Source organism: Procambarus clarkii, chromosome 60 (genome assembly GCF_040958095.1).
Source record: "Procambarus clarkii isolate CNS0578487 chromosome 60, FALCON_Pclarkii_2.0, whole genome shotgun sequence".
NCBI lineage: Eukaryota > Metazoa > Arthropoda > Malacostraca > Decapoda > Cambaridae > Procambarus > Procambarus clarkii.
The window spans coordinates 11650939-11666581 of record NC_091209.1 but is presented as its reverse complement, the minus strand read 5'-3'; the positions used below and the strand labels follow the sequence as shown (position 1 = coordinate 11666581).

The 15643-nt window shown below is 34.3% G+C and overlaps 1 protein-coding gene across 1 annotated transcript; it reads right to left on the bottom strand.

The window, feature by feature from the left end:
- Positions 1-623: 623 nt before the first annotated feature.
- On the bottom strand, positions 624-14831 carry LOC123766872 (tigger transposable element-derived protein 4). The gene is given in 11 exon segments (XM_045756310.2): positions 624-11539; positions 11541-11729; positions 11731-11763; positions 11765-11878; positions 11880-12053; positions 12055-12444; positions 12446-12655; positions 12657-12770; positions 12772-12875; positions 12878-13434; positions 14162-14831. Coding segments are annotated over 10 exon segments (2472 nt in total). The 5' UTR covers positions 13425-13434; positions 14162-14831; the 3' UTR covers positions 624-10942.
- Positions 14832-15643: the final 812 nt, after the last annotated feature.

Below are 15643 nucleotides of genomic sequence, written 5' to 3'. Positions count from 1 at the left end.
TCCAGCAATTTGTAATTGCTGTACTCCACTTTCCAGCCAGAAAAATACTGTTCTAATGATTTATACAAAATATTATGTTTTTTATTTTTAGGTACAGTAGGATATAATCCATCATGTGGTTACCTGTGGTTGAAGTATTCCAAGGACCTTGGTATATGTCATACAGTATCTTGAACAACAATGACAGGATTATAATGTAGATGAGTACAGCATTTCTTAATTTTTTAAATAATTATGTATTTTTAATTCAATAGTTGTATACTGTAGTTTGAAGACAAATAATAATTTAATTAATTCTTAATTTACATGAATTACCGTAACAAAATTCTTTTGCAATAGATGCATTTTTTATAGTGTTGACTTGCATACTGTAAATACTTCTTTATGATTTAATGTAAGTCACGTAGACTTAAGTAATCTGTTGTATTATTCGTGTCCGAATAGTCCCCCCAGTTGTGTAAGAAGTCTCCTACCCTTCTACAAGGATTTGGACAGTTTATTGCTCATATGATCATTAGCAATTGTTTTTTAAGTTTACCAGCATGGAGCGTCTGAAGTCACAGGCAACCTTCCTGCAATACTTTCCCCACTCTTTGCTAACAAGGCAGTAAAAAAAACACATCTGAAGAAAATTATAACATTATGTATTTAAATTCATTTTCAAAATACAGCAATAGTACAAAAGTAAGCTGTGTGTTGGAGAAAAAATCAAACACACAAAAGATGCTGCATTTTAGGCTATGTATTGTTTAAGCTGAGAAAACAATAGTCTTACATTCTATATACTGTACTGTAAGTCATACACGAACCCAAATTTTCAAAACCTTGGCTGAAAAAATTCATCGAAGTTTAAATACAGTTCTGTGCAGAAAGGAAATTTTGTAACATGTCCTCTCACATAAACACACATCATATTTTGACATAAAAATACCTAACATCCAAGTACGATGTTACTAAAAAATTGTAGCGGCTCGCAAAATTTACGTGATGTCCATTTCCTATTCATGAATCCTCGATCATTTTAAGTTCGAGTAATTTACTACACCATTTAAGTGAGTGTGAACAATCGAGAGGACAGGCTGAATTATGAGAGGAAAATGAGTTCTGTATGGAGCCTCTGTTATTATAAAACAAATCTTATACTGTACTTCATGACTTGAAAGTATTAACAGGAGGTAGAAACTGTGAAAGATGTGAAGATTATGCATACAATGGCACTGTTAAAAGAAAATTATAAATTATCATAATAATAGTTCTATTGATTAGAATGTTTTAAATAAAATAATTAAATACGGTGAACTAAATCAAAATGCCAAAGATGTGATGAAATGCAAGTAAATAATGCCCAATTCCTTAATTTCACTTTCATTCTCTTACAAATATTTCCTATAAATAAAATTTATTTATAGGAAGTCAGGCTATACCTACTCCAAAACTCTTTGTATATCTAGTCTAAAAATCAGTGTATGCCTAGTCCAGATGGAACGCTTTGTATACCCTATCCAGAATGGCTAGGAGGTAGGCCATAAAGAGCTAGAGCTCACTCACCCATAATCACCGATAGGTAAGCTTTGTGTATCTAGTCCAGAATTCTTTTGTGTTGGCATTTCACACAAGAAATAATATGCCCTAGCTATGTATGAGGTAATCATGCTTGCTTGCAAGCAGCTGTAGGATATATATATATATAAAGTAAGTGCAATTGCTCTAAGAATCTCATACTGATAAAGAAAATCTTAACATTTGAGATAAACACTGCCAAACTTAAGGCATGAACATATTCGGTATCATTGTCAATGGCACACTGAAAACGACAAATGTTCAACTTAATCTGAGTAATGGTATAGTATCTAATGAGAAATATTTTGTAAATCTCTTCTGATGACTTTTAATCAATTAGGTAAGTATGAAAACCAATTGGAGACAAAGATACTGGCAATAATTACCTCCTCATAGATAAGACCACTTGTCTTACATGATAATTAAATAAGAACACTTAAAAGCAACCTAGATACAGATAGGCTTGGTAGGAGGAGTCAGTTAAATTTTTATAAAATTTTCCTCAAGTGATAAAGTCAAGAATGAAATCAACCTAGGCATATACAAAGTATATAACAAATACTGTCATCATACATAACAATCTTTCAACTCATGATCTATAATTCTTCAAACTAAGTGATTCAATTTAATGTCCCGTCAGTTAAGCAAGATGAACATCATTGGTTTCAAGTCAGATGAAACTCAGTGACTTAAAATTGATTCCTCATAGAAGATCCCAGATCCAAACCCAGATCTGTGCATGATTGATTTGAACAGAGGGTAGTACTGTAGTAAATTGAAAAATGTACGCAGACCTTAAATTTAAATAAAATAAAATATATACGTGCCATTAAGGCACAGGAAAATAAGAAATTTTCACAAAAATAACAAGCACCAAAATCAGAAAGTTATTCAATGATCCCATATTAATAAAGTACGGAACAGTATAAGAAGCCTCAACTTGGCACAAAATAAGTTTTGATTAACTGAAAACATATACAGGGTGAAATGTATTCCAGATCTGAAAAAAATACATTGTGCCCAAAAGTATATTTACTGGTACAGTTGTCATCCGCATATTTGTGTTTTTTCTGGAATAAAAAAAAATCATGTTTAAATAGTATCTACCATTCATTGGAGTTCTCTTTGGTGTTTTATGTACAACAAGGTTTAAGATGTAATTTTACTGAAAATGATTGTCTCCCATCATGAATGTAACATCATTTAGTTTCATATTGAACTATTGTCTAACCTAGCACAGCAATTGGAATACAATCCACAATGTACAATATTGTACTTTTCATATATTTAAGTAACACACAAAGTAATTACTGTATTATTATTATTATTAGTATTATCTTAATGATGGGATTTGGGTTATGACTTATTTTTATATACAGTTACTTTTCATTTTATATGAATTTCATTGCTAAATTTTCATGTACACTTTATGTATTCTTACTGAGTTAAATATTGTGGGTATTTTATTAGTATTTAAGCTTCAGAACAGGCACTGGAACTGATTAGGTTATTCAGCTTGCAAACATAGCCTTATAGACCAGGAAATCACTAGAAAAGACCGGCCCCAGGCTACGGTGTGATAGTATTAGAACTACAATATTGCAATCGTCCACAGGTAATCCACAGACAATTTTTAAAACATATACTGTAGTACTGTACTTGCATTTTCGTTAGTTCTTTCTGACTATAAAATGTTTCATCTGAATTATTATAAGCAATCAATGTTTCTTATCAATCCCAAGATTTAAACTGTGTCCAATAACACTAGAATAGCCTATGAACTGGTATGCCTATTCTCAAAAGTGATCATCATCATATCTTGATTGCCTAGTGCAATGTGGTCATTATCAAATAATGATCATGTTTTGCATTAGTTTTTCAATATAGCGGTCCGTCTAATTACCCAAAGCTACCCAAATCTACTCAAAGCTTCCTAGTATTACGTAAGTAATGAAGAAATATGATATATTTACTCACTATAACTTTGTGCTGAAGATAGTACATGAAAAAACATATTTTTACTCTGAAATAATGTAAGTTTATAACGAAATTAGATGAAACTAAGTGGCATGAGAGGCCATAGGAAGTCGACGATCTAGACAAAAATGTTGTGGAGCGACTTATCCAAGATATATTGTTGCTTACAGGTTATATTAAGTTAGGTTTGGATAGGTTAGGTTTAGTTAGGTTAGGTTTTGTAAGTTATGTTTGGGTAGGTTGGTTTGGTTAGGTAGGTACAGAAGGCTGATATGCCAGCAAACACTCCAAGCAACAATGTGTCATGGATAAGTCGCTCCACAACTTGTCGCTTGGACCATCGACTTGCTTTGGCGTCACCAGCCGCTTATTTTCGTCTAATTTCGTTATAAAATGATACTTTTTCCGAGTAAAAATATGTTTTTTTCATGTTCTACACTCAGCACCAACATTATAATGAATACTTATATCATATTTATTCATTACTAACGTAATGTTTGGAAGCTTTGGGTAGCTTGTTAGGAAGCTTTGAGTAGCTTTGGGTAATTAGATGGATACGCCCATAGAGTTCCCATCGCTCAATGACATCTTCCAGCAGTCATGGAAGACACAAAGGAGTTAGACAAACTTCAGCTCCTGATCCCCATTAACAAATGGTGATGACAGCACTTACCTAGGCCAGTATAATAATCTTAAATAATTCCCACTGTCTTGGACAGGAAATCTGTGCTTAGGCTTGTATTGAGGTCCCCCCACTCCGTAGGATGAACTGTTGACTTCTCCCCAGGATGGAACCCATAACACACCATTTCTGTCCCACCCAGGTATGGAATTCAATTATGAGAGAACATAGACCACTGTTCTATGGTGGCAAGGGTGGACAGAGAGAGCATTATACTACAGGAACCTACCTATATTGTATCGATAAAATAATTAATGTCTGTCTGGTCGAGGTTGTTCAACACATTCAATTTTCCAACATGGTTACTATGGGACACATGCTCAACATGGCCGTGTCAAGATTGCCACCAATCAATTGACACTGTGCCATAGGGAACCCTGTGAACATCCTGATAATGCTGGCATTGGCTGGACCTAAAAAAATAAAAATTCCTGCTGTACAGTAAAACATTAAGCAGTGATGTCCAAAAAAATGTAAACAAAAAATCTATCATCGTTTTGCTGTAATATACAAAGTTCTTATGACAACACCACAACAATTACACACAGGGCTCCGGGCGGTAAGGCCCTCACCCATCCAGGGCTCAAAGCAGCAGGGCCCCTCATCCACCCAGAGAGGGAGAGAAAGAGTGAGAGTGAGTGTGTGCGAGTGTGAGTGTGAGAGAGTGTGAGAGTGTGAGAGAGAGAGAGAGAGAGAGAGAGAGAGAGAGAGAGAGAGAGAGAGAGAGAGAGAGAGAGAGAGAGAGAGAGGGAGGGGGGGGAGAGGAGGAGGAGGAGGGAAATATCAGGGGAAAGCACCAAGCCATTACAAATATAGCACTTAGAAGGGGTCAGGATAAGGATTTGGGATGGGACAGGGAAAAGGAATGGTGCCAACCACTTGGACGGTCGGGGATTGCATGATCCCATGGTTCTAAGAGTCTGCAGTCACAATAAGCAAGGGCAGTTCCTCTAAAAATCGCCAGTTGAAGTAATGTACCCTTTTTTTCTAAGATTCTTAGTACTGTAGAGGATGATCACAGCCTTCCAGTAATTAGGGAAGCAGCCTGTGCACAAACAGTATATGATAAATTTTCAACAAATACTGCATTCTAATGTGGGTTGTGGAAGATAGCAGAGTTCATAGTGCATCCCATATGGGCATTCGGTTAGTGACAAAAGGACAGCAAACATATTTGTGTGCTAGGTATATGACAGTTATATATCATGCGGTGATGACAGCACATAGGTTCATAAATGTTAAAGAAATCATTGTACAGTACAGTGATACCTTGGTTTTCGAATTTAATCCGTTCCTAGAGATATCTCGTAAACCGAAAATTCGCAACACGAAACAAAGTTTCCCCTAGGAAATAATGTAAATTGAATTAATCCGTTCCACACTCCCAAAAATATTAACTTCAAAATACATTTAATACATTAATACACACAAATATTTTGTACTATAGTATGTACAAGTTATAGCTTACCTTTATTGATGACTCTTGCTGGCATATAGAAGATAGTGAGGAGGAGGGGAGGAGGAGAGGTGTTAGTGTTTAGAAGGGGGAGTCCCCTTTCATAACAGCAGTGATGGCATTTCCAGGATACTTTCTCTCTTACATTTTGTAGGCATACTACTAGGATCTGGTTGTGGCTCACTGCTTGCTTGTCTTACTAAGAATCTGTCTATAGACACTTAGTTTTTCCCTACATTTTAATACTTGTCTGTAGTGAGACATCACATTGTCTCACTATGAATGGTCTCTTGTTTTTCCTCTATTGTCATCCTCACAACTATTTTCTTACGTTGAACTTTACTACTGACTTTCTTGGTACCCATGGCATGATATATAATAAGAACTTTTATGTTCAGAAACCAAAAAAGCAAAAAAAACAATGAAATTCTTCACAAAAAATTCAAGCGTGGGCGTCACTAGGCGGGTGACTGGTAAACTGAAGCACATCACGTGCTCAGTCGACCCCATACATGTATCAACAGACTATGTAAGACGAGGCAAAGCTTGTAATCCGATTAAAATTTTACAAAGAAATTGAGCTCGTAACCCGAAAAATTCGTAAAGAGGGACTTTCGTATCCCGAGATTTCACTGTATCGTAATGGCTCTGTGTGGTACAGTCTAATGGACAAAATTCAACATGAAATTTTAAAGTAAGAAATTAGAGAGGGAGAATACCTCTGATAATAACTAAATATTTTATTAAAATACTGAGCTTGAGTAAACAAAACAATATTCCATTACTGTACATTATAAACATGTTCAACAAAAATGTAGTTTAAAACAAGAGTACAATACTATATTATATATGTATGTATGTACTGTACGTATGTGTATATATACCGCATATATGTGTATACTGTTTATATATGTGTATGTATATGTGATTTTTGTTATTTTCAAATATTTCTTTCCAAATTGGTTTATTCCAATTAATATTATTACATTATATCAGGAATACGAATTACTGATATAGTTGTCAGGCTAGGAAATGTTAGGTTAGGTTATATTATTGTAACTAATAGGCCAAGTTGCCAAGCAAGCAGAGTTTTCCGGAAATCGTATAGTGGAACCTTAGTGTACAATTGCATTTTAATAAAAAATTTCTGGTGTAGGACTAAAATTTCATCGGTACATATGCCCTGGTGTACACTGTTCGCTCCAGAGTACTAACTGCTTGTTCATACTTGTCTGAGTCGTTAAGATCAGTTTACGCTTGTATCCTGTCTAATGATAAATGCACTTGAATTCTGTGAATAATTTCATCTTTTTTGTTGCTTAACGTAAAAGTTCTCATTATATATCATGCCATGGGGTCCCAAAAAAGTCAGTGGTAAAGTTCCACCTAAGAAAACAGTTGTGAGGATAATAGAAGAAAAAAATGAGATAATTCATAAATATGAAGATGGTATGGGCATGGTTGATCTGGCTAGGAAAATGTGTGTAGTATGGGAAAAACTGCAAAGTTTTGCTGAAAAGATTCACCCCCAGATAATGCTGTAGCAAGCCATTGTATTAATCTTTTTAATGACAATGTAATGTCTCACTGCAGCCAGTTGTTAAAATATAGGCAAAAGCAGGTGTTTTTAGACAGATTCTTAGTGAGACAAACAACCAGGTCTTAGTAATATGCTTACAAAATGTAGGAGAGAGAGTACCTCAGTTTGAGAGTACCTCACTGCCTGATGTTATAATGGAAGGGGACTTCCCTTCCACACACTAACACCTCCCTTCCTGGTCCACTCACCATCTTCCATATGCCAACAAAGAATCCTCAATAAAGGTAATGAGCAGTTAAATGATCATTTATTTTATTTATAGTTTACATTCATTCTTTATTGCTTTGTGTATGAAAAAAATATGAGTAGTATCCTGGATAAAATGTATTTTTAAGTTAATTTTTTGGGTAATGATTAATTCAATTTACATTATTTCTTACAAGAAAATTTGATTCGGTGTACGAATATTCAAATTACGTTGCATTTTTTTGGAACGGATTAAATTCATACACCGAGGTTCCACTGTATTTTTATAAAAAATTTCTTTTGATATGATGAAGTTTTTGGAACTACAGTACTGTATTACATTATATATGAGTGTTATTTTTTTAATTTGAGTTAAAACTAACATTGAAATTGTATCAAACCTAACCTATCCGAATATAACTAAGTCAGTAATTTATGTTCTTCATATAATATTAATTCAACTAATTAAACCAATTTGAAAACAAATATTGAAAATAATGAAAATCACTCTGCCTGTTAGGCAAATTGGGCCTTGCATACTAGGCAAAGTTGTGCGTTCTAGTTATCAGGTACGACATACATTTTATATTTATATATACCTGTACTGTACAGTATATATATTTTTTTATTATATACTGTACATACATACACCCAAATTGTATATACTGTAATATACTGTACTTACAAAATAACTTGCGTTAACCAAAGTCAATTGTCATGAGGAGGCCAGGTATGTAAAGTACGTCAACATGGATTATGTCATGTCCCTGACATAAAATAGCCTTAATATATTGTCAAGACAATCTTTTTGGGTCATCAACCGACATTTGCCAGGATTCTCATTATTCATATACCGTACTGTATTGGAGTTTAAACTTACATTTTGGTAATTTCTGCCCAAGTATTATTTGTGTAAAAATATTAGTAAGGTGATCTGCCTGCTCTTCAGGCTGTACTTCGATAGCTTGTGTTTTAGAACATACTGTAGTTGGATAGTGACATTTGTGGCAACAGATTGTATGAGTTATGCAACATCAAATTATCAATAACTGCAGCTTCATCCAAGTGGAAATTAAAGTACCAGTACTGTACTGTACCTGTATTTATTCCACATTTGTGGCCCAAATACAGCATCAAAATTGATCATGTTTGATTTTACATAAGGATGAGATAAAGAATGCATTTGTGTTTAAAAGTATTAATAAGGGGGATGATGCTCAGGATTTTGTTACAGATTCTGAGGGGCTGTTTTCATAATACATACTGTAACTGTCACACTTGGCAATGTGTGCAATACCACCACAGACATCACAATGGGAGAAAGAGAGAACAAATCCACAAGGGCAGTGACGAGGGTTCGAACCTACGTCTGAGAGGATCCCAGAGGCGCCCTTAATTGACTGAGTTACGACATGGTAAAAGAATTGCAACTGGGAAATCAACTTGACCTACCATGGATCCTGCTGTCTCTCCGAGACACAAAAAAAAGGTTTTACACAATTCCCCCCATGCACCCGAGCTCTGCCAACAAGCTATTCTACCACTTCGCCCTTACTTCATTGCACACAGAACTTTGTTAATTTGATGCATCATGCTATTGTGATTTCTGTGTGTAATGCGAGAGAGAGAGATTCAATGGGAGGTCATAAGGTTCAAAATTTTCATTCCGAAGTATGTAGTCAAGGTCAGCACCTACTATGTTCAACGTTCTATATCATTGCTTTACGCTCGGCAACATTTTAAACAATAAAAAAATAGGCTACACTCTGTTTGGCTAGAAGTTTCATAAGCCATTTAATTGCCCCACCCAGATGAAGAGCTTCACAAGCCACACGACATGGCAATACCCTTCGGAAGGGGAAAGTGGCTTCCCTAATAAGTACAGTATTAGCTTACTAAGTATTAGCATACGCCTTTAAAATCATTTAACTTCAAGCAAATTAAGCCCTTCTGTATTAAAGACTTTATATAATGGTTTCTATTTCTTTTTCATTAACTAAGATTACCAGATTGTTTTAATGGCCCAGTCCTCTCTGTAACCTTAGTTTGATATATGTGTATCTGGAAGAACCCTTTGGAATTTTATCTTATTACTAATTATTATCAGCAAATCATTATTTATGTATTATTTATGTTTAAATGTGCATAAAGATGTGATATACCATTGGTTATAAACAAATATCCAAAATATTTTATACTAGCCAAAAAATACTAGGCCAAATATCAAGACATTCCCATCAGTTCTGAAAAGATATAATAAAGATTTTGGAGGTTTCACTGTACTGTATTTATACAAAAAATTATAAACAATAATAAGTTGCTAATTGTGTAGTTCTAGTTGTGATATAAAAAAAATAATATTAAATATTCAATATAAGTAAAACTGTGTGTATTCCTTCATTAAACAATTTCCTATTTCCCACTTTCATGGGGTTAGAAGACAAGTAGATACAATTCCTTTCCAAATTATTACAGGCATCTGTGTTTGGCAACATAATTTTCTTACAATGAAAAACTGCAATCTCACTAAAATTCACTTATGAACAATAGAATCTGCTGCTGCAAGTAATTTAAGTCCATCTCAGCTTCATATTAAAATCCATTTCAGCTATTAAAATTTATCTAAGCTTCACTGTAAGGAGAGGTTTCAAGGCCCTAATACAGTACTATGAAGAAAAAGTCAAAGAAAGGCTGGAGTTGCCATATTTTTAGTTTGGCATTAAATATACTTGAAAAAAAATAACACAAAGCTTGAGAGATTCAATAAGAATTATAGAAATTTATCTGATCTATTCAACCCTAAATTATTTCTTTTGTAATTGTAGGTTATGGAAAAGTGAGATTAAAAGCTGAGCTTGAAGAGTATTGATTGATGTTAAAGTATGATAGAGTAGACAAAATAATGCACTGCATAACATTTATCATGAAATTCCTAAACTTGATGATAAAAATTAATCACAAACGTTAACCTAACAAATCCTTCAGCAGACAAACAGAATAAAGCTTACTCTCACAGCATTTACTGCAGTTTGTCACAAAAATGTAGCACATGTTTAAATGTACTAAATGTCACAAAATGTAAACAAAGAAGTAAAGCTCAAGTTGTACAACATAATTCATACATGAACCAACAATACTAGAATTATATATTCCCTGTAATTTTCAACCTGTAATGTTATAATTTAGAAATGAATAACAAGCCAATGAAAAAAAAAATTGACTATATACATACCATACATACATATTAATATAAAATACTACAATATCCAGACCAAAATGACACAAAAACATCACTTGAATTCCAAGTCATTCATGATGGCTGAACTCATTTTTACACTTTTGAATGTAGTGTGAAAATAGTGTTGTCTTGTAATCAAATAATTTGCATTTACTGTAAAATCTTTTGATTTGGCATTTGAACTTTACTATCATTACTGAATTACATTGTAACCATTCCCCAGCTATTATTATTATTATTATTTCAAGTCGTTGCCTCAGAAGTTATTGCAACTGGAGGTCTACTGGTCCCCTTATGAATAAGAAACTCAAGATGAGCTAAAACTCTAAACATTTCTTGAGCACCTTCTTGGTATTGAATATGTTGTCGAAGAGTGCCAAGACTAGCATCTACCTCTGCCATAGCTGGACCATCTTCAATCTCTTCACCAGTTTCTGTATCACCACTCTCAACTGATTCCCCTTTATCCTTACTTCCACCTTTCCCTTTCTCAACCTCAACATCCTCATCTTCACTGTCTGAAGACTCTAAATCAGCACCCGTAACAGCAGCAATAATGTCATCGTCATCCATTAGGTGGCAAATTTGTACATCATCATCAAACATAACATATTCATCAAACGTAATCGCATCTGGAATTTTAAAACCTTTAGATTTTAGTTTATGAATCAGTTCCAAATTTTCAGTTCCTAGATTTGTTTCTGGCATGAGATTCATTCCCCACAATGCATATTTTCCTATTCCAGATCTTTGGAAACTGTTGTTTATTGTAATATCAGTAACAGCATGCCAAGCTGCAGCAAGTAAGTGAAGACATGCCAACAAATTTAATTGCATTTGTTGATTGCTTGGTTTTTTTCTTTTTTTTTGCACACTCTTCTTTCATATAATTAAGCAGAGTCTCTAAAACAGCTCTTCTATAGTTTCTCTTTAACGAATGAGAAATGCCAAGTTTACATGGACCAATAAAAGTCTGTGGACTACTAAGTACTCTAACAGCATTTAGCTTTGGTGCCTTGGGGTGAATAGGGACGATTTGGTAATACAAGTAAAACTTTCCTATTTCTGCTGCACAAACCATGAGTCTAGATCATGAAGCCATGCAGTAAAGCTTTCAGTAGTCATCCAGGATTTAGAGTTTGCTAAATATTGAACAGGGAGACTTTTTACATTTTTAAAAACATTTTGGCTTTGGATGCTTTCCAATTACTAATAGTGGGAACTTTTCTGTCCCTGTCATATTAGTACACATAAGAACTGTTACTCTATGCTTACTTTTACTCCCACCAGCACATCTATCACCTTTATAAATGGAAGTTTTATTAGGAAGGATACGGTAAAGAAGTCCTATTTCCATCCGCATGGAAAACGTCATTAGCTTCAAATTCCATTAGGGCACTAGGCAAAACTTGACCAGTAAAGTCCCCTTTTAAATCTTCTGAATCTTCTTGATTATCCTTATCTTTGTTAGGTTTTCCTCGACCAAGGACAATATTCTTTCTGTGTTTAAATCTATCGAGCCATCCATGAGTAGCTTTAAATTCTTTGTAGCCTAACTTTACAGCAAAATCCTTGGCTTTCTGACAAAGTATAGGACCAGTAATTGTTATATGCATTTGCAATGCTTGTTTATACCATACATACAAAGCCTCTTCCACATCTTCCCTTTGTGCTCCCCGTAATCTTTTACTGTCTGGATGAAACTTTCCATTTTTCCATACACCAAGAAATTTTTCAGCATGTTTTCATAATGAAACTAAGAGTAGACCTCCCAACATTATATTCCATAGCCAAATCAACTTGTTTTTCTCCTGATTGTATTCGACGTATAATTTCCACTTTTGTCTCTAATGATAGAGCACCACGTTTCTCACCTGTATGTGCAATGAGATGTCTTCTAAATTGGTATTTTCGAAGGAATCTTACATCACACACACTGCATACATAGTATTTTCTAACCATCTATAAGAACAGGCTCTGGGAATTTCAGTAATATTAATTTTTTTGCTTCGCCTTCTACACTTGTACCTTCACCTAACACTTCAACATCAGTATTAAGTTTTTCTTTTTTTTTCTTTGGATTCTCCCTCTGATTTTCTCTCTTTCTTTTTCTTTTTTTCCTGAGGTGGGGTAGGTACATTTCCTGAGGAATATAATGCCAAACCATCCTGGACAAATGCATTACAGCATGAGTAACTGAACTGGTGGTTCCTGTTGATGGTATCAAAGATGGCTGAGTCAGTGCAATTCCACTATTAACACTAACAGGCTTTGTATCAGTATACTGAATGCCTTCTGGAACAGCAGAATTACTACTGGATGCAGTAACAGTTGTATACTGTTGTGACCTATTGCTCACGTGGCTAAAGTTAGATCGGTCCACAGCATATTGTGAATTCCTTGAAGATGTATGAGCATGAGAAGGGGTTATGATGTGTTGATGCTGTGTTGTTGCAGGGTGAGGAGCTCGAGATTGCTCATATACAGTCCGAGGTTGATATTCACTAAGCCTTGCTACTGCGTACTGCTGTGCTCGAGAAAGGTCGTATGGATCTGGATATTGTGGCACTACTGTAGGAGCCAAGGTACTTGGAGGCACAGCACTTGACAAGTGATGAGCAGGCACAGGAAGAGAGTCTGAAGAGTAGCCCATTGTGGCTGCAGCTGCTGCTAACCTTTCCAGATCAGCACAAGCAGCTGTTGTCAAACGCTGCATGTCATCCATGGTGATGTACCTGCAATGAAATAAAAATTTTGTAGTTAAATTACAAGACTTAAATTTTGAACACTTAACAAGAATTTAAATATTTTAGTTTCATATACTGTACTAGCATGCAAAATTATTCACTAATAACATGCAATGTAATATTACTATATTAATTGACTAGACCTAATACTAATAACAATTTTAGTTTACCATAATCTACACAATTAAACCCACAATATAAAATATTCTGTAAAAAGGTTGTCATCAAGGAACAAAGTCAGAAGGGTTAAATGAAAAAAAATACTAAAGTTGAATATTCTTTATTAGCTTCAATACAATGGCTGGATACAGCAGCAGCACTGTTGATTGAAGACTAAGTATTCCTCACCAGTAGCGCTAATGTCCGCTTCGTACTGGAAAGAGAAAGATGATATGAGAAGAAATATGGATAGACGACAGTATAACAGACACCAAAACAATTTCAACTCAGAATAGATAACATAGGCATCTTGAATTTTAGTAACAGTACATGTACAATTAGCAGTCTTAATTTTTTTAGAGAAAGAAAGGTTGTTACAAAAGGCTACAAAATTGTACCAGTGCCATTCTTCATATACTCAAGATGCTCATATGCATGATCTGAGTTCAAAAAATTTTCATGATTTCTGCAATACTGCCGCAAGCCTTCTGATCATCTATTATAGACCCAACTGACTTTGTTCCAAAGTGATACCCTAGCACTCTTTTTCACTAACCTGGTCTTCGACACGGGCAACTGCTTGTCATCATCGCCCTAGAACAAAAAGCATTATTACAGTAATACAAAAACTTATTAAATGTGATGATAAAAATATCTAGATTAAGCAAGGATTGTTTCATTCAAATGTTACATTATGAAACTACATTTTAACATGAAAAATAAGCTAATTTTCTTAGATATTAACATGACTCATTCATTATTACACTGTATTAAGTGAAATGGTTTACTGTACACTGAAACTCAACAGAAACCAAATACATACTGTATAACAACATTGCTTAACCCTTTTGTTGCAATAAGCATTAGCAGCCAAAGCCATAAAAATGGTCCTATGCTATAATATGTGACTTCCATCCATGATACCTAGAAAATACTTCCAAATCATGTAATGTTCAACCAGGTCCTTTGACTTATAAAGCAGGCACTTGGATATGACTGTCACTTGTTGGTGACAATTTAATGCTACCACAAGCAATTGTACCCAAGGCACCATATGTGTTTTCCTTCACACCTCGTACTATTTTTTTTTTTTTTTTTAAATTAATGCTATGGTATGTTCTTTTTATATGTTGTAAAATGTAATGTCCATGGTAGACAAATTATGTTATATAATATACAGTATGTATAGATATATTTGTTTATTATTATTTTATTTAAGCGTATTGTAGTCAATTTTACTAGCTTGAAAACAATCTTTTTATGTAAATATTTCTTCTGGAGGTCCTATAATGATATATGTTCAATATGAATAAGCATTTATATTCATGATGGCAATATAATCTAAAAAGTAAAGAAACATGTTAGATAAAAGAAAAAACACACACAAATCATAGTAGTGAAACAAGAGGGGAAGAATTAATACATAGAATTTCTTGGTATGCATGTTTGTGTGTTGTATTTATGACAGTACAGTACAGCATACTGTACAATTGGAACATGCATGGCCTTATATAGAGGTACACTGTACTCAAATTATTTTTGGATCTTATAGAAAGGCAATAAAAATTCATTTTTATTCTGTATCCTAAAAATATTGTTAATGATTTTTGGTGATATATACTATACAGTACTGTACGTCACATTATAGTTCCCCGCAGTCTGAGTCAGGAAGTGTGTTAGGCTTATTGAGGGTCCACTGAGGCCAATTATTGATGTTTCCCAAGATGACACACTCAACAGTTGCATAACTCTGTGGTACCTATTTACTAAGTGAACAGAGCCATCAGGTGAAAGGAAACATTGCCCAAATGCTTCTGTCTTGCTGCAGGAATTGAATCAGGGACATTTCAGCTATGACCCAAATTATGAATGTATAACTATGTCCTGGATATATACATACCCCTGGTTTTGTGTTGCTCTGACCAGATTTTCTTATGCAAAAATTGGGGCTTGAAATTAGATATTTTAGGGGTTTTATTTTTGCCTACCTCAAAGTCTTCTAGTTTTTTATTTTGTTAATGCTGTAACTGGAAAGTTC